Source organism: Geotrypetes seraphini, chromosome 3 (genome assembly GCF_902459505.1).
Source record: "Geotrypetes seraphini chromosome 3, aGeoSer1.1, whole genome shotgun sequence".
In the NCBI taxonomy this organism is placed as follows: domain Eukaryota; kingdom Metazoa; phylum Chordata; class Amphibia; order Gymnophiona; family Dermophiidae; genus Geotrypetes; species Geotrypetes seraphini.
Genome location: NC_047086.1, coordinates 272,991,833 through 273,010,592, shown reverse-complemented (window position 1 = coordinate 273,010,592; position 18,760 = coordinate 272,991,833). Strand labels below are relative to the sequence as shown.

The 18,760-nt window shown below is 47.3% G+C and overlaps 1 protein-coding gene across 1 annotated transcript in view; it reads left to right on the top strand.

The window, feature by feature from the left end:
* Positions 1 to 18,760, top strand: part of HEATR1 (HEAT repeat containing 1) — a 693,629-nt gene that overhangs the window by 518,235 nt on the left and 156,634 nt on the right. Inside the window, exon 36 of the mRNA XM_033935556.1 lies at positions 10,270 to 10,562. Coding sequence (XP_033791447.1) covers positions 10,270 to 10,562 — 293 coding nt within the window. The remainder of the gene's footprint in view (positions 1 to 10,269; positions 10,563 to 18,760) is intronic.

The following is an 18,760-nucleotide window of genomic DNA, read 5'->3' as shown; positions in this document are numbered from 1 at the left end:
GGTCGAGAATCCCCTCGCCGCCCGCCAGACCGTCCTCCTTCACCAGTTTTGTTCAGGACATGGCACGTGCTTTGGGTCTGGACCTCATGGCGGGATCCCGATACACTAAGGAGTTCCTCGAGGAGCAGGACCTCCCCACTCCCTCGAGGGAAACCCCCAGGCTTCCTTTGAATAAGGTCCTTCTTCAGACCTTCCTTAAAAACCTGACTTCACCTCTTACAGTCACAGCGGTGCCGTCCAAGATGGAGAACAGGTATAGAACAATCCCACCCAAGGGGTTCGATAAGGCTCAACTATCACACCAGTCTTTGCTGGTCGAGTCGGCCCTGAAAAAGACACAACCCTCTAGGGTTTCTGCGGCGGTTCCGCCCTGCAGGGAGGATCGGACCCTCGACAAGTTTGGTCGTCGCCTCTATTCGAATTCCTTCATGGCAACCAGGGTTCTCAACTATGCCTTTACATTCTCATCTTATTTACGGGGCATGGTGAAGGACCTCCCTCAGTATAGAGACGCCCTGCCGGATTCCCATAGGGATGGGTTTGACAAGTTCATGTCCAACCTTTCTCAATTGCGCCTGTACCTCTTTCACGCGGTGTACGACGCATTTGAACTTGTCTTGAGGGTGTCGGCATTTGCGGTAGCTATGCGCCGGCTGGCGTGGCTACGCACCCTCGACATGGACCCGAACCTGCAGGAGTGTCTAGCGGATCTCCCTAGCGTGGGGTCCGAACTTTTCGATGAATCCCTAGAGGCGGCGACCAAACGGTTGTCGGAGCAGGAACGCTCTTTGGCCTCCTTGGTCCGACCGAAACCTAGGGCCACGCCGCAAAAACCTTTCCGGCCACCCCCGAGACGTTACCCTCAAAAGTCAACGCCGGCCTTTTCTAGACCTCCGCCTCGACGTCCACCTCAACAGGGGAGAGGCGGACAATCTAAACCTCCGGCGCAAGCTGCGTCCAAGCCTGCGCCGTCCTTTTGACGGACTGTGCGGATGGGGCCGGTTCCCCTCCGCGTTCATGCCGGACCCCCTACCCATAGGGGGTCGACTCCGGTCCTTTTATGCGGCTTGGACCGAGATAACATCCGACGCCTGGGTACTCCGGACCGTCTCCGAGGGCTACTCTCTCAACTTCTGCTCTACGCCGCCGGAACAGCCACCCGGGGCTCGCCCATACGATCGGGCCCAGCTCCCCATCCTCCTGGAGGAGGCCAGGGCCTTGTTGAAGCTTCGGGCGGTGGAACCTGTACCCCCCGATCAGCGGGGGCGCGGGTTTTACTCCCGTTACTTTTTGGTCCCAAAAAAGACCGGGGACTTGCGCCCCATTCTAGACCTCAGGAGGCTCAACAAGTTCCTGGTCCGGGAAAAGTTCCGGATGTTGTTGCTTCCGGTATTATACCCTCTCTTGGAGGAAGGGGACTGGATGTGCTCCCTGGATCTGAAGGAAGCGTATACCCATGTTCCGGTTCATCCCGCCTTCCGCAAATTCTTGCTATTCCAGGTGGGCAAGCTACACCTGCAGTACCGGGTCCTCCCCTTCGGCCTGGCTTCGTCCCCTCGAGTCTTCACGAAGTGTATGGTGGTAGTCGCTGCAGCCCTGCGGTCTCGGGGGCTTCAGGTCTTCCCCTACCTGGACGATTGGCTGATCAAGGCCCCGACCAGGGAGGGGGTTATCTCAGCGACCCGACAGTCTATCATCTTCCTTCAACGACTGGGCTTCGAAGTGAACTTTCCCAAGTCACAGTTGTGCCCGTCCCGATCACTTCAGTTTATAGGCGCAGTGCTGGACACTGTTCGCCTCCGTTCGTTCCTCCCACCTCCTCGTTTGGAGGCCCTTATTCGGTTGGGTCGTCTCGTTTCTCAACTGCCGGTTGTGTCGGCTCAGCGCATGATGATGCTTCTAGGCCACATGGCGTCGACGGTCCACGTCACTCCGTTCGCCAGACTGCACCTGAGAATTCCCCAGTGGACTCTGGCCTCTCAGTGGCGCCAGGATTGCGATCCGGTCTCCTGCCTGGTAGCGGTGACGCCTTCTTTGAGGCGATCGCTCCGTTGGTGGACCGACTCTACGAATCTTTCCGGGGGTTTGCTTTTTCTCGTCCCTCCACATCGCAAAGTTCTGACCACGGACTCCTCGGAGTACGCGTGGGGGGCCCACCTCGACGGTCTGCGGACCCAGGGTCTGTGGTCCGCGGAGGACCGCCGCTGTCACATCAATGTGTTGGAGCTTCGTGCCATCTTTCTGGCGGCTCGAGCATTTGGCCACCTGCTCCGCGATCAGGTAGTCCTCGTGCGCACGGACAACCATGTGAACAAGCAAGGTGGGACGGGCTCTTGGTCCCTGTGGCAGGAAGCCCTGCGCCTTTGGGAATGGGCGGTCTCCCAGAACATCTTCCTGCGGGCGGTTTACATTCAGGGAGAGAAGAATTGTCTGGCCGACAAACTCAGTCGTCTTCTCCAGCCGCACGAGTGGGCGTTAAACTCCAGGGTTCTACGCGAGGTCTTCGACCGCTGGGGAACTCCTCAGGTGGATCTGTTTGCCTCCCCGGAGACTCACAAACTACCCCTGTATTGTTCTCGGATGTACTCCCTGGACCGTCTCGAGGCAGATGCCTTTCTTCTGGACTGGGGAGGGAAGTTCCTTTATGCGTTTCCTCCTTTCCCTCTAATTTTGAGGACGTGGGTTCATCTCAAATCATCCAGAGCCACTATGATTCTCATTGCGCCTCGGTGGCCTCGTCAACACTGGTTCTCCCTACTTCTTCAACTCAGTGTCAGGGAGCCTCTACTTCTGCCAGTGTTTCCCTCTCTGCTTTCTCAGAGTCGGGGTTCGCTGTTGCATCCCAATCTTCAGTCTTTACACCTGACCGCTTGGTTCCTTTCGCCTTGACTTCGGTTCCCGTCTCTCGGTCTGTGAGGGAAGTTCTGGAAGCCTCGCGCAAAGTTTCGACCAGGCTTTGTTATTCCCAGAAATGGACCAGGTTTTCCTCCTGGTGTTCCTCGCACCATCTGGATCCGGATTCGGTCCCGGTGTCTTCGGTGCTGGACTACTTGTTGCATCTGTCTGATTCAGGCCTGAAGACGACATCCGTTCGGGTGCATCTCAGTGCCATTTCCGCTTTCCATCGCCACTTGGAAGGACGTTCTCTGTCGCTTCATCCTCTGGTGACTCGTTTCATGAAGGGTCTAGTCAATGTTCGTCCCCCTCTCAAACCTCCTCCGGTGGTTTGGGATTTGAATGTCGTCCTAGCTCAACTGATGAAACCTCCCTTTGAGCCTATCGACAAGTCTCACCTTAAATTTCTCACTTGGAAGGTGGTTTTTCTGATTGCGCTCACGTCTGCTCGACGGATTAGTGAGCTACAGGCTTTGGTTGCGGACCCACCTTTTACTGTATTTCATCATGACAAGGTGGTTCTCCGCACCCATCCTAAATTTTTACCTAAGGTTGTGTCTGATTTCCACCTCAATCAGTCCATTGTTCTTCCTGTGTTCTTTCCTAAGCCCCACTCCCATCCGGGCGAGACGGCGCTTCACACGCTTGACTGTAAGAGGGCGTTGGCATTTTATCTCCAACGTACCAGGTCTCATCGGAAGGTTCCTCAATTGTTTTTGTCCTTTGATCCTAATCGTTTAGGACATCCTGTTTCCAAGCGCACCTTGTCCAACTGGTTGGCCGCTTGTATTTCTTTTTGCTACGCTCAGGCTGGTCTTACGCTCCCGGGTCGAGTCACGGGGCATAAGGTCCGAGCGATGGCAGCCTCTGTTGCTTTCCTCCGCTCTACTCCTGTGGAGGACATATGTAAAGCTGCCACTTGGTCTTCGGTTCATACGTTTACCTCCCACTACTGCCTGGACACTTTGTCCAGAAGCGACGGCCGATTTGGCCAGTCGGTGTTACGTAACCTGTTTTCTTAAGTTGCCATCCTCCCACCTGCCCTTTTTTGTTTGTTGGCTTGGAGGTCACCCACATGTGAGAATATGCTGCCTGCTTGTCCTGGGATAAAGCACAGTTACTTACCGTAACAGGTGTTATCCAGGGACAGCAGGCAGATATTCTCACAACCCGCCCTCCTCCCCGGGGATGGCTTCTTTGCTTGTTATGGAATTGAGGACCACGAGGTGGGATGCGCCCTCTAGTGGGCAAGAAGGCATGCACATGCATGGTGCAGTGTAGCAAACTTGAAACTTCAATCAAGTTTGCTTGAAAAGCTGTCCGCGCTGGGGCTCCGTAGATGACGTCACCCACATGTGAGAATATCTGCCTGCTGTCCCTGGATAACACCTGTTACGGTAAGTAACTGTGCTTTCTGGTCTCTGGACCTCAGGAGCTGGTCATCAGTTGATGAGGCTTGGGGATTCCCACCAGCTACAGCAAAGGGAGATGTTCATTTTGAGAGGGCCTAAGCTCAAAGTGGGACGCCCAGCCCCCTCTCATGGTTATGCCACCAATTGTGTTTAGTACAAAATAAAATTCTTGTTGAATTTGTTTTGGGACTTCCAGTTCAGTTTTGATATTGATATTTCTATTTTTTAATTTATGATCCATTGTTCTGTATTTGGTCTGTGAATTGTGTGTGAAGAAGTCATTTAAAAATTATTTTATACGTACAGTCGTGTGAAAAAATTAGGACACCCCATGAAATATTCAGTTCTTTCTTGAGAAATGTTCACATATCAATATCAAATCTTTTTTATCATCTCTGGAAAAGAAAGTGATGTAATTGAAGGTAAACAACAAAGATTTTCCTTGATTTACTCATGAAACAAAAGATATCAAAAAAATGTGTATTCTAACTGAGGAATAAATTAGGACACCCCCACATATCCTCTCACTTAAAGTGGCTCAAATCACACACAAGTGTATCACATCAGGTGCACATGATTAGAACATCATTACTCAGCATTTTGAAGGAGATTTGCCCTACTTAAGAACATAAGAAGTTGCCTCCACCGGGTTCAGACCAGAGGTCCATCGCGCCCAGCGGTCCGCACCCGTGGCGGCCCATCAGGTCCATGACCTGTCAAGTGTTCCCTGCCCTAAAAAACCTATCCTTACTTTTATCCGTATCCCTCAATCCCCTTTTCCTTCAGGAAATTATCCAAACCTTCTTTGAATCCCTGTAGTGTCTTCTGCCCCACCACAACCTCCGGGAGTGTGTTCCATGTGTCCACCACTCTTTGGGTGAAGAAGAACTTCCTGGCATTGGTTCTAAACCTATCCCCTTTCAGTTTCTCCTAGTGCCCCCTTGTACTTGATGTTCCCCACAGTCTGAAGAATCTGTCCCTGTCTACCTTATCTATGCCCTTCAGGATCTTGAAAGATTGTATCATGTCTCCTCTTTTCCAGGGAGAACAGCCCCAGCTGTTCTAGCCTGTCAGCATACGAAAGGTTTTCCATACCTCTTACCATTTTCGTCGCTCTTCTCTGGACCCCCTCAAGCAATGCTATGTCCTTCTTGAGGTACGGCGACCAATACTGGACACAGTACTCCAGATGCGGGCGCACCATTGCACGGTACAGTGGCATGATGACTTCCTTTGTCCTGGTCGTGATACCCTTCTTGATGATACCCAGCATTCTGTTTGCTTTCTTTGAGGCTGTCGCGCATTGTGCTGATGCTTTCATTGTTGTATCCACCAGCACACCCAGATTTCTTTCAAGGATACTTACATCTAGCAATGTTCCCCCCTTTGTATAGCTGAACATCGGGTTCTTTTTCCCAACATGCATGACCTTGCATTTCTATATATTAAAACCTCACAAAAAGGCAGACCTAGTCACATCAAAGTTCTGCCTTTTTGTGTTGTTGCTAATTTAGGGCTTTGGCAGTATTGGAGTGTATTTCTTGTGTCTACTTAAACCTCAGACATTTAGTTTGGTATGCTCTTGACTGCTGCTGCTGTGAGAGTGAACACCATGGTGAGATCAAAAGAGCTGTCTGAGGCCTTTAGAAAGAAGATTGCAGCAGCTTATAAGTCTGGTAAGGGATTTAAAAAGATCTCAAAAAAATTTGACATTAGCCATTCCATGGCCGGAAAATAGTGTACAAGTGGAGGACTTTCCAAACAACTGCCAACATGCCCAGGTCTGGCCGTCCAAGCAAGTTGACCCCAAGGGCAGACTGCAAGATGCTAAAAGAAGTCTCCAAAAACCCTAAAATGTCATCATGGGACCTACAGCAGGCTCTTGCTACTGTTGATGTGAAAGTGCATACCTCTACAATCAGAAAGAGACTGCACAAATTTAACTTGCATGGGAGGTGTGCAAGGAGGAAACCTTTGCTGTCTAAGAGAAACATCAAGACCAGACCGAAGTTTGCCAGAGAGAACGTAGACAAACACCAGACTTAGTGTTCTATGGACAGATGAGTCTAAAATTGAATTATTTGAACACCAGAAAAGAGGACATGTTTGGTGTACACCAAATACAGCATTCCTGGAAAAGAATCTTCCTTTCATGGGTGCTTACCTCTTCTAGCCAGCTCTCTCCTCCTAGTCGCACTTCGCAAAGTCGTTGGTTTCTGCATATAGCTTACATGCATGTGTAAATCTTCCTGCTGATGTGAAGGAAGACTTATGGGTCAGCTGTGAGCCGCGTGCAGAAACCAGTGGCTGCGGCTTTGCAAAGTGCGACTAGAAGGAGAAAGCCGGCCAGAGGAAATAAACACCCAAGAGAGGTACAAATTTGGGACACTGAACGGAGGAATAGAGACGAGGGGCGCACTGGGACAACGAAGGGAGGAGGAGGGTTATGTTTTGACAGGAAGGGAGGAAGAAGGGGCACAGCACAGGAAGGGAGAGGCAGGACACCGGTTTGTAAGTATGAGTTTGGCATAAGTCAGGCATTCTTAAACTGAGGATTACCTGTAATGATATTCTGCTTAAGTTCCTCCTCAAACTCTACGTCCAGTTTTTTCATGATTCTCGCCTGAGCCGCCTTCACATTGTCATGATCAATCACCAAAGCTGTGTCCAAGTGAGTCTTGCATCAATTCAGTCAGCGGTAGCAACTTTGCTGTCTCTCTGTCCAGTGTGGAGTCTTAAATTGACACGGGCTATGTTGGTTATATCCTCAGTTCAACTCCTATCATAGGCCAACACACAACTCCAAGAAGATTAAAGCTCAATACATAGAGATGAAAGACTAAAATTCTCCAGTGCCCAAGATTCACAACCAGAACTAATCTTGGTTGTTGAACCATTAACTGAGCTATCATTGAGTAAGTCTTATTTTCTCTAAGAGCTTATTGAATTTTCATTTGTAGATGAAACATATTATAAACTGTTTCTCAAATTGTTACTGCATTGCTTATGCTCTTGATTGAGTATTTGGTTATATCCTCAGTACAATATTTTGGCCTCTTCCTAGCTTCCTCCATTGGTTCTTCTGCCACGTCATCCAAATCTCCCTGTTCCACTTCCAAGCACAGATCTCTCCATCATCTTTTTCTCTTCTGCTATTTTTTTTTCACTCTTCATTCTCCACTTTTCTTCATCTTCCTTCCTTTTTGCCTGCCTTTTCTTCTGTAGTTCATGTCTTCTGGTCTCAGGGAGGTCAACTGATTCAATCCTGAGGTCCAAGCAATCAAAGTGGTGTAGGAATCAAAACAGGCAAACTATAAGGACAATATTCAATAAGCTCTTTATTATGGAGATTCTCAAGAATATTGGTTTTACAACTAGGACTCGACACAAGCTGTGTTTCGGCTGAAAGCCTTCATCAGAAGTCCATTAAATATCAGAATGTCCATAAAGCAGTGTTTAAAATAAAGCTATGCTCAAACACCAGTCCTTACATTGCATAGTACCGGGTAAAGCTTTGGATTCTTGCCCAGAAATAGCTAAGAAGGAAAAAAAAAAAAAAAAAAAAAAATGTAAATTGAATCAGGTTGGGCAGACTGGATGGACCATTCGGGTCTTTATCTGCCGTCATCTACTATGTTACTATGTGGTCAGGACCGGTGATTGAGCATGTTCCTTGAGGCTAATTTTTTGCTTGATTTAAAAAAAAACTGCTTTGTGGACATTCTGAGCTTATTTAGTATTGTCCCTATTGTTTGCCTGTTTTTGGTTCTCATTCCACTTTGATTGCTTGGCTTGCTTCTGTGGGATTTTTGTATCTCCTGTGCTTTGTTTGGACTCCAATCTGAGGTCCATCACTCTCAACTTTCTCTCTTTGACCTTTTATGAAGGCTAACTCAATCACAGGAATCTTCTCTCTGCTGCAGTCACAAAGTATGTATTGTCCACTGACACAGGCAAAATTGCATCCCACATCAATACAACTCTTTTATTTCACACGTCTCTGTCATTCAGTTTTGCTCTGCCCTCTGAAATTTTGCTGGCTTGTTCCCACATGGATTTCGACTTTGCTTTAATCCTAACATGGCTGTTTATAACAGGACCACTGAATTTTGGATTTGCTTTGTACCACTGAGCAAGTAATCCATACGTTAGGTCATTGACCAGCTCATCAGTGCTGTAATTTTTTTCTGTCTTGATCGCTGATACTGCTGATAGGCATATCCAGGGTTAAATGGTCATTTTTCTCAATGAAGGAGAGTAAACAGTAGAGTGCCACAGGGATCTATACTGCAACCGGTGCTATTTAACTTATTTATAAATGATCTGGAACAAGTGAGGTGATTAAATTTGCAGATGATACTAAACTGTTCAAAGTTCTTAAAACGCATGCGGATTGTGAAAACTTGCAGGCAGACCTTAGGAAATTGGAAGACTGGGCGTCCAAATGGTAGATGAAATTTAATGTGGACAAATGCAAAGTGGAAAGAATAACCCAAATCACAGTTACCAGATACTAGGGTCCACCTTGGGGGTTAGCGCCCAAGAAAAGGATCTGGGTGTCATCGTAGACAATATGATGAAACCTTCCATCCAATGTGCGGCGGCAGTCAGAAAAGCAAACAGGATGCTAGGAATTATCAAAAATGGGATGGTTAACAAGACTAAGAATGTTATAATGCCCCTGTATCGCTCCATGGTGCAACCTCATCTGAAGTATTGCGTTCAATTCTGGTCTCCTTATCTCAAGAAAGATATAGCGGCACTAGAAAAGGTTCAAAGAAGAGCGACCAAGATGATAAAAGAGATGGAATTCCTCTCGTTTGAGGAAAGACTAAAAAGTTTGTTTACGAGAACTATTGCTTGTCTATTTGAAATTCTGAGCATTCTATGGCTGCATAATAGCCTTATGCAGTGAGTCACAAAGAACTACTTTCTTTGTCATCATCCGCTGGCTGACAGACACGATCAACTGGTTCTGAACCAATCTGAGAGGACTAAAGGAAAGAAAATTATCAGGTAAGACATGATTTTTACTTTTTCTATGTCCTACTACTTTTGTCTTGTATTTCTAAAGGAACTATACCACGAAGCTATTGTACCTAGAGGGATGGTTGGAGGGGTAATGCACCTAAAGAAAAAGAGTTCTTATAATGACTTTTGAAGAATAGGGTATTTAGATCTAGTTCCTGTCAATGTTCAGATGCAAAGATACCTTTACACAGTTTAATTTAATATTTTTTGCCTACATTTTAGTTCATTTTGCCATTGTGATATCTCTTACCCTAGTACCTGGGCGTTGTCATTGGAACATACTGTTATGTTCAAACCCTTGTTCAGTGCACAATACAGCACTTCACTGAAATATGCAGAACATTCACAGTCCTCATATTCACCATATTAATCTTTAAAGACATTCAGTATATTGAGAGACACCTATGAAATGCTTGCTTGATTTTATAATGTGCTTCCTCACTGAATAATTTCATTATTTATATCATCCTTCTAAAAATGCCCAGTTTGGATTCCATAAAAGTACTTGTAATACAAATTATACAGATCAAATGAGGGGGAGAATATGATGCAGTGTTTAAAGCTGCAGCTTCAGAACCCTGAGATTGTGGGTTCAAGCCCATGCTACTCCCTGTGACTCTGGGCCACCTAATCCCCCATTTGCCTCAGGTACATTAGATAGATTGTGAGCCCTCTGGGACAGACGGGGAAAATTGCTTAAGTACCTGAATAAATTCATGTAAACCATTCTGAGCTCCCTTGGGAGAATGGTATAGAAAATTAAATAAAATAATTCATTAGGCTATTTGGATGACTTTGAAAAACCACTACTACTGGTGGTAAATTGTCAATTTTCAGCAAGTCCGGTAAAAAACTAAAACTGGAATATGGCTTTTTATCATCTTGCAGGTTCTATTTTTGCTTTCTTCATTCTGCTGTCCCTCCTTTTCAGATTCAGCTGCTCTTAGGACTCACTGGAGATCTCTTGTCTATTGTGGGTCGTAAGGCAGACACAGAAGAGGAGGAACAGGTCATCAACAGACAGACAGCACTCTTCAGCCTGAAACTGCTGTGCCGGTGCTTTGGTGCATCAGAGCAGGAAGTGTTTGTGCCAGTACTGAGTGCAGCTGTGGAGCTGATCAGAGCAGATGGACAAGAAGACAAGAACATGATGGGTAGTGCACTGCTCTGCATAGCAGAGGTTACCAGTGCACTGAAGGCACTGGCAATACCACAGCTTCCAAGGTATGTTTTACCCCTGCTGCTATCATGGGATTACCTACCTTCTCTACCATCTTTTTCCAGTGTGCAAAGATGTGATAAAACTGACAAATAAGCTTTGTGAAGGTGGTTTGTTTTGCAAGATAGTCTTCTAAGGATAGTGGGAAATAATGTGGCCTGATAACATTAGAATCAAGCTGTAGAGAGCGCTGTAACTGGCTTTTGCAATTGACAAAATTAATCGGTTACCCAACTGGATGATGTCATCCAACAACATTCTGATAGAAAGCTCTCTCTAATATAGCTGTTAAGCTTCTGAGCATATGTGATACCTCAATTTGTTTCCACTCTGTAGAGCAGGGGTGTCAAATGTCGGTCCTCAAGGGCCATAATCCAGTTGGGTTTTCAGGATTTCCCCAATGAATATGCATGGATTGCGGCCCTCGAGGACTGACATTTGACACTTCTGCTGTAGAACATTAAAGTAGCTCTCCTGTTTGTTTTTCATAATATTTTTGGGAGTCTTTCTAAAAAAAAGCTAGCTGAAAATGTTTTTGACCTCAGTTTGAAATAAAGGGAATCCGCCAGTTGAGTCCACAGTAGCAGGAAAAACAAGAGAAGCTGCGGACACAATGATCTTGACAAAATAGTTTATTTGAAATCTTCACAAATACCAAATCCGTGTAACACACAGGGAAAATGTGGTATGGACTGACCCGGTCCGTGTTTCGGTCATCTGGGATCTGATCCTGTATTACCACTAAAATTATGGTATGCAGAAAAAGCATTTGGGGAAATGTGTGATTATAAAAGATGAAGATGACGTATGTTCTTTGCTGTGAGACTGTTGAATAGTGCATTGCAGTAGTCCATATGGGAGAGAACTAAGGCATAGAGTAGTTGGGTGAAGTTGAATCAGACAAGTACTGTATTTTTCACTCCATAAGATGCACTTTTTCCACCCCTGAAAAAGGGGTGCGTCTTATGGAGCGAATACACATCCATTGCCCCCATCCCTCCCCCCCCCCCCCGGCGTTCTGCTGCTGCTCGTCACCCGCAGCTGCTGGTGCTGCTCGCTGCCCTCTTACCCACTTGCTGCCGCAGGAAAGGAAGAGAAGGGCCCACAAGTCTTGCCCTGACGTCAATTCTGATGTCGGAGAGAAGGTCTGGGCCAGTTAATCGCTGGCCTGGACCTTATTTCTGACATCAGAATTGACGTCGGGGGAAGGCTTGCACGCCACCAGCCCTTCCCTTCATGGAGTTGCGACGGACCAGGGAGGAGGAATCGGCATGGCAGTGAGGAAGGCAGGCTTAGGTGCAGAAGGGAGAGAGGAAGGCAGGCAGGCTTCGGTGCGGGAGGGAGGAAGGACAAAGGCTGGAAGGCAGTGAGGGGGAGGGGCCAAGAACTCGGGACATAGGGAGGGAGGGCATAGAAAGACACAATTGTTGGGCCTGAGGAAGTAAGGAAGGAAAGAAAGAACTATCTAGTGCAACCAGAAATCACCAGATAACAAAGGTAGGATTTCAATTTAGTGATCAAAATCTGTCTGCTGCAGTATATTTGTCTTTTTTCTAGGGGACTGGGTTCAGAGGCACAATTTGTTTCAGAATATTTTTTTCTTGGAATTTCCTCCTCTAAATCTAGGATGCGTCTTATGGTCATGAACATTTTATGGAGCGAAAAATATAGTAGTTCTTATTTTACGGAGTTGTCACAGGTAGTAAAATGAGGAAGATACCACTTGAGAGATATGGTTAGAAAGCAATAGATTAGAGTCAAGGAGTATTTCTAGACTGCGTGTTTGGTCCTTCTCAGTTATGATAGTTGAGTCCCAGCTTAGCGAGGGATGGATGCGGTTGTAGTGTTCTTTGCGGATGCAAAGGAGTTCGTTTTGGAGGCATTTAGTTGTAATTTGTTGACCGACATCCAGTTTTTGATTTCCAAGAGGCAGTTTAGGAGTTTTGTGATGTAGGCATCGCAGGTATTTCCTACTGGTAGAGATATAGTTGTATGTCAGCCACTAAGGAGTGAATCTGTATTTGGTATTTATGGGCTATGTCTAGGACTGGTTAGTGCCACTGAAAACCGGTTAGCGTCAAATTGAAAACCAACTTTTGTGGGCGGAGTCAGTATTTTGCCAGTTAAGTGCCAATATTCAGCACTTAACTGATGATTCATCTAATTATTTTTTTTTTTTTTTAAGTCAATCATGTTTATTGAATAAATCAAGAAAACAGAAAGAAATATAAAAATGAACATAAAATAAGTACATAGCATAATACTGACTAAAGAATCAGACAATCAACAATGTAGCGAGTAAACAGTATAGAGCACAAAATGTGGTCATCAATATAGCGAACCAAGTTGTACAAAAATCTATACAAGCAGTAATCACTTATATAAAGAAAAGGTATCAGGAGAGCAAACAGTTATTCAGAGCTGACACTACAAAATTGTTGTATGGGAGACCAAATACGCTTAAAGACTGATACTGAGCCCCTGCATTCAGCCAACCTAGACTCGTGTTGATAAGCCGAGAGAACCATGTTCCACCATCGGGAAGGTGATAACTGAGTCCGAAGTTTCCACTGTAGTAACACAGATTTGATGGCCAGACCAATAAGAATGTCAAAAAGAGCAGCATGATGGAAAAGTGATGGAAAGAGAATAGCTGATCTCAATATAACCATCTGGTAAGTCAAAGAAGCAGGAGAAGGAATTATCCGGCTGACTAGTTCTCCAACCTCCGACCAGAAGCCAGATACATGAGAACAGTCAAATAACATATGCTGAAAAGTTCCCACAAAATGCTGACATCTCCAGCATTTATCAGAGGAAGTCGGGGAAGATCTCTGCTGTTTGACAGGTGTCCACAGTGCTTTATGAAGAACAAAATATAAGGATTGTCTAATAGAGGCTGAATGCAGGGGTCTATTACATAATTTCCACACCTGATCCCATTGGCAGTCAGAGATCAGACATTGAAGGTCAAGCGACCACATATTCTGAATAGGAAGGGGGTGTGATATGCCCGCATCCTGTAGAATGTCATATATTACAGACATAACATGGGGCTTGGTGCTCCATGTGGTCAGTAAAGACCTCGTGAGATTAATACCTCGATGCAGTTTATCCAAGGTCTGACCGAAACTAGTAGTAATACTATGACATAACTGCAAATATCGGTATCTCTGAGTAGAGGGTACCTCATAAACATTTTGTAATTGAGAGAAAGACATCAATTTATCATAAAACAATATATCTTGAATATACCAAATACCATATTGAACCCAGGTAGGCCAATATACCATTCGGGCGCCTATTATAATGTGGGGGTTACCCCAAATAGGCGAATGAATACTCGTGTACATGTGATGTTGTAAAGTCTTATCTAGGCTTATCAATACCTCTCTAGAAGCGGTAAGTACCGCCCAGTCCTGGAAATATGGTGTCCTAGAAGAGAAGCATGCCTGTTCAATAGGAATAGAAGGCATAAGGTCTCGTTCCAGTGATTCCCAATAAGGTCTAGTTACAACACTGGTAGGAGGTAAAAACCATTTACTAACTCCCCGAAGCAAAGCAGCCTTGGCATATAAAGAAAACTGTGGAAAATTTACCCCTCCTAGTCCCCAAGGCCTCTTAAGGGTAGATAGCGCTATTCGTGATGGTTTCCCACACCAGAGAAATGTAGTTAGGATTTTATCCAATTGCTTAAATAAGCTAGGTGGAAGAGGTAGCGGCAGCATCTGTAAGACATATAAAACTTGAGGTGTCAACATCATGCGAATTGTTTCTAGTCGGCCCCACCACATTAAATGCAATGGAGACCATTGTGAACATAATGTCTGAATCTTATTTAGTAGCAATTTAACATTCAAGGCAACCGTATCTTGCCATGTATTACAGAAACGAATGCCCAAGTACTTAAGATCATTGGAACACCAAGTGAGACCATAAGGAGCAACCATAGCCTGTGTGCATGAAGGGTTCAAGGGTAGTACCTCAGTTTTATCCCAGTTTATGGTGTAACCAGAGAGTTTACCAAATATGGAAAGAAGATTAAAGATAGATGGAAGACTATCCTCCGGCTTGGAGATGTATAGGAGTACATCATCCGCGAAGGCAGACAAACGTACCTCATTGGGACCAACCTGAATGCCCTGAATATCTGGTGAAGAGTCTAACTGATGCAGTAGAGGTTCTAGGGCCAGATTGAATAGGAGGGGTGATAAAGGACAAGGAAAAGTAGGAAGAGAAATACCCATCCACATTCAATCTGGCCCTAGGATTAGCATATAAAAGACCTACCATATCTACATACGCATCCCCTAATTGGAACCAGCGAAGGGTATAGGACAAATATTTCCACTCCACATAATCAAAAGCCTTTTCGGCATCTAATGACATAACACAAGTTGGTATGGAAGTCTGATGGGCAGCCTGTAACACATGACAAAAAACTCTGGAGTTGTCAGCGGTAAGACGTCCCTTCACAAAGCCACACTGTGTGGGGTGAATAAGCAAAGGGAGTACTTTAGCAAGTCTTTCCGCATAAATTTTACAATCATAATTGAGTAAAGAGATTGGTCTATAATTTTTAGGCAACAAGGGATCCCTACCAGGTTTGGGGAAAACCACAATGTCCGCTTCAACAAATGTACCTCCACTACTCCCTCTATCCAGAAATTCAGAATATAGTCGAAGAAGTAAAGGAATTACTATTTTTTGAAAGGATTTATAAAAGCCCAATGAGAAACCATCCCCTCCCGGAGCTTTTCCTGAGCGCAGTCCAGCTATGGCTGTACCAATCTCCATCTCAGTTAAAGGTCTGTTGAGATCATCAAATAGTTGTGGTGGAATCGGGGGAGGGTTCAAGTTTTGAAAGAATGTCGAAAAGTCCTCGTCAGAGGGATTAGTTCCCGAAGTATAGAGGCGCTCATAAAAAGAACGGAAGTGCTCTGATATTTCAGTAGGATCAGTGATAAGGGATCCAGAGGATTTTAAGGCTTTAATACGACTGGTTCTTTTCTTTTGTTTAAGATAATTGGCCAATAATTTTCCCGCTGTGTTACGATGTTCATAATATACCACTCCCTCCCGTAATAGCAGAATTCCAGCCCGTTCAGACAGGATAGTATTGTATTGAAATTTGAGTTTACGAATCTGCAACAGGTCAGAGGCTATGGGTAAGGAATGATATCGGACTTCCAGTGCCTTGATCTGTATATCCAGATTCTCAAGAGTTTTCTTTCGTTCTTTGTTAATATGAGCTGTATAGGCTATGATTTTACCTCTTAGGTATGCCTTATAAGCGTCCCAGAGGGTTTGGGAAGTTATCCCAGGGGTGTCATTATCAAGAAGGTAATCTTTAGACCACGCCTCAAGTTGTTCCACGAAGTGAGGATCATCCAGGAGAGCCGTATTAAATGGGATCCGGAAGGTTCGCCCCCCACATTTCGCCCCCAGCAATTCGCCCCTCACATTTCGCCCCCCACATTTCGCCCCCAGACACATTTCGCCCCCACACATTTCGCCCCCCGGATGTTTTGCCCCCACACATTTCGCCCCCGCATATTTCGCCCCCGCACATTTCGCCCCTGATTATGTGTACTGCACATTTCGCCCCTGAGCGTTCCTCCGTTCTCTCTCTCTCACTCTAACTTTGTCTCCCTTCCCACCGGGCCGCCAGTCCCCACGCGGCCCGCGGCATGTGAGGAGGGAGTTGCGGCCCGTGGCCTGGGGGGGGGGGGGGGGGAGGGAGAGGCCGGCCCGGAACGCTGTCGCAGCGCCAACGCGACCCGCGCCCTAGGAGGAAGGAGTCGCCGGCTCAGAAACGCCGGCGCGGCTACCGCCGCGACTCCTCTCCAGCGGCGACTCCTCTCAAGCAGCCCCCCCCCACCCTTTACCCTGCCCCAGCCACACGAGGAGAGAGCCGGGAAGCAGGGCGCAGGGAAAGCGCGACGCTCCCAAGCAGAAGGTACGCCCGTGCGGGGCGGACCGCTCCTTTCCGCCCTCCCTTTTTTTTTTTTTTAAACATCGGGAGCCGAAGCGGGGTCCACCACCGCGCACGGAAAGCCCGGACAACGTGCAGGGCCGAAAGGAAACATCAGGACTGCAGGTGTGTCCCCAGGCGGCCCGCGGCATGTGAGGAGGGAGTTGCGGCCCGTGGCCTGGGGGGGGGGAGGGAGAGGCCGGCCCGGAACGCTGTCGCAGCGCCAACGCGACCCGCGCCCTAGGAGGAAGGAGTCGCCGGCTCAGAAACGCCGGCGCGGCTACCGCCGCGACTCCTCTCCAGCGGCGACTCCTCTCAAGCAGCCCCCCCCCACCCTTTACCCTGCCCCAGCCACACGAGGAGAGAGCCGGGAAGCAGGGCGCAGGGAAAGCGCGACGCTCCCAAGCAGAAGGTACGCCCGTGCGGGGCGGACCGCTCCTTTCCGCCCTCCCTTTTTTTTTTTTTAAACATCGGGAGCCGAAGCGGGGTCCACCACCGCGCACGGAAAGCCCGGACAACGTGCAGGGCCGAAAGGAAACATCAGGACTGCAGGTGTGTCCCCAGGCGGCCCGCGGCATGTGAGGAGGGAGTTGCGGCCCGTGGCCTGGGGGGGGGGAGGGAGAGGCCGGCCCGGAACGCTGTCGCAGCGCCAACGCGACCCGCGCCCTAGGAGGAAGGAGTCGCCGGCTCAGAAACGCCGGCGCGGCTACCGCCGCGACTCCTCTCCAGCGGCGACTCCTCTCAAGCAGCCCCCCCCACCCTTTACCCTGCCCCAGCCACACGAGGAGAGAGCCGGGAAGCAGGGCGCAGGGAAAGCGCGACGCTCCCAAGCAGAAGGTACGCCCGTGCGGGGCGGACCGCTCCTTTCCGCCCACCCTTTTTTTTTTTTTTTTTTTTTAAACATCGGGAGCCGAAGCGGGGTCCACCACCGCGCACGGAAAGCCCGGACAACGTGCAGGGCCGAAAGGAAACATCAGGACTGCAGGTGTGTCCCCCTTCCCACTCCTCTTTTTGGGGGGAATGTGCAGTACACATAATCAGGGGCGAAATGTGCGGGGGCGAAATGTGCGGGGGCGAAACATCCGGGGGGCGAAATGTGCGGGGGCGAAATGTGTGGGGGCGAAACATCCGGGGGGCGAAATGTGCGGGGGCGAAATGTGAGGGGCGAATTGCTGGGGGCGAAATGTGGGGGGCGAAACTTCCGTGAACCGTATTAAATCGCCAGGAGGAGGCAGGAGGAGAAGAAACAGCTAACTGCAAGGATATTGATATAGCAGAATGGTCAGAAAGAGGGCAGGTTAGAATGGAGGAGGAGCGAACAGAATGTAAAAGCGAATGGGAGAGTAAAAAATAATCTAAACGCATTGCTGATGCATGTGGCGCGGACCAAAATGTAAATTCCTGTGCTTTAGGATGAAATAGACGCCACACATCTGCAAGACCATATGTCTGAATAATGTTCAACAACATGGGAAGTGTAAGTGGAGGGCGATATGTGGATTGAGACCGCCTATCAAGATATGCATCAAGAACCAGGTTCCAATCCCCACCCACTATTAAATAGTCGGTGGAGATAGAAGCCAACTCCCTAGCCAAGGTTTTAAAAAATTCCCGATCCACATAATTAGGAGCATATGGTGCAAAAAAGGTATATCAGTGGGAAGCAATGTCCAAAGTTACAGATACCCAGCGTCCCTGAGAGTCATGAGAGGAACAAACTATGGTATATTGGAGTTGTTTAGCAAGTAGAATGGCCACCCCACCTCTAGAAGAAGCAGCCGGGGAAAAGAAACAGTGAGAGACCCAATCACATTTAAGTTTGGATGATTCAATCACATTCAATTTTGTTTCCTGCAGAAAAACCACATGTGCAGATTTGTGTTTACAATACAGTAGCATTTTTTTTCTCTTAATAGGGTGATTTAACCCTCTAATGTTTAACGATAACACATTACAGAGTGCCATAGTAAAGAGCTAAATACACAATACCACAAGCAATGGATATATAATTAACCCACACAACAATCACGACTGTTTGCTTCCTGGATAGTGAAATTAAAACTGCCTGAATCTGGTGAAAGAGATAGAAAAAGGAAAAAACCCCCACACACACAGATACATACAGCCCACCACCCACCCCACAATCAATCCAACTCCCACCCACCCACAAGGCAAAAGCCTCGTAACCATCCCGCCCAAAAGGCGCCCCGGAGGCCTATGGAGGGGAAG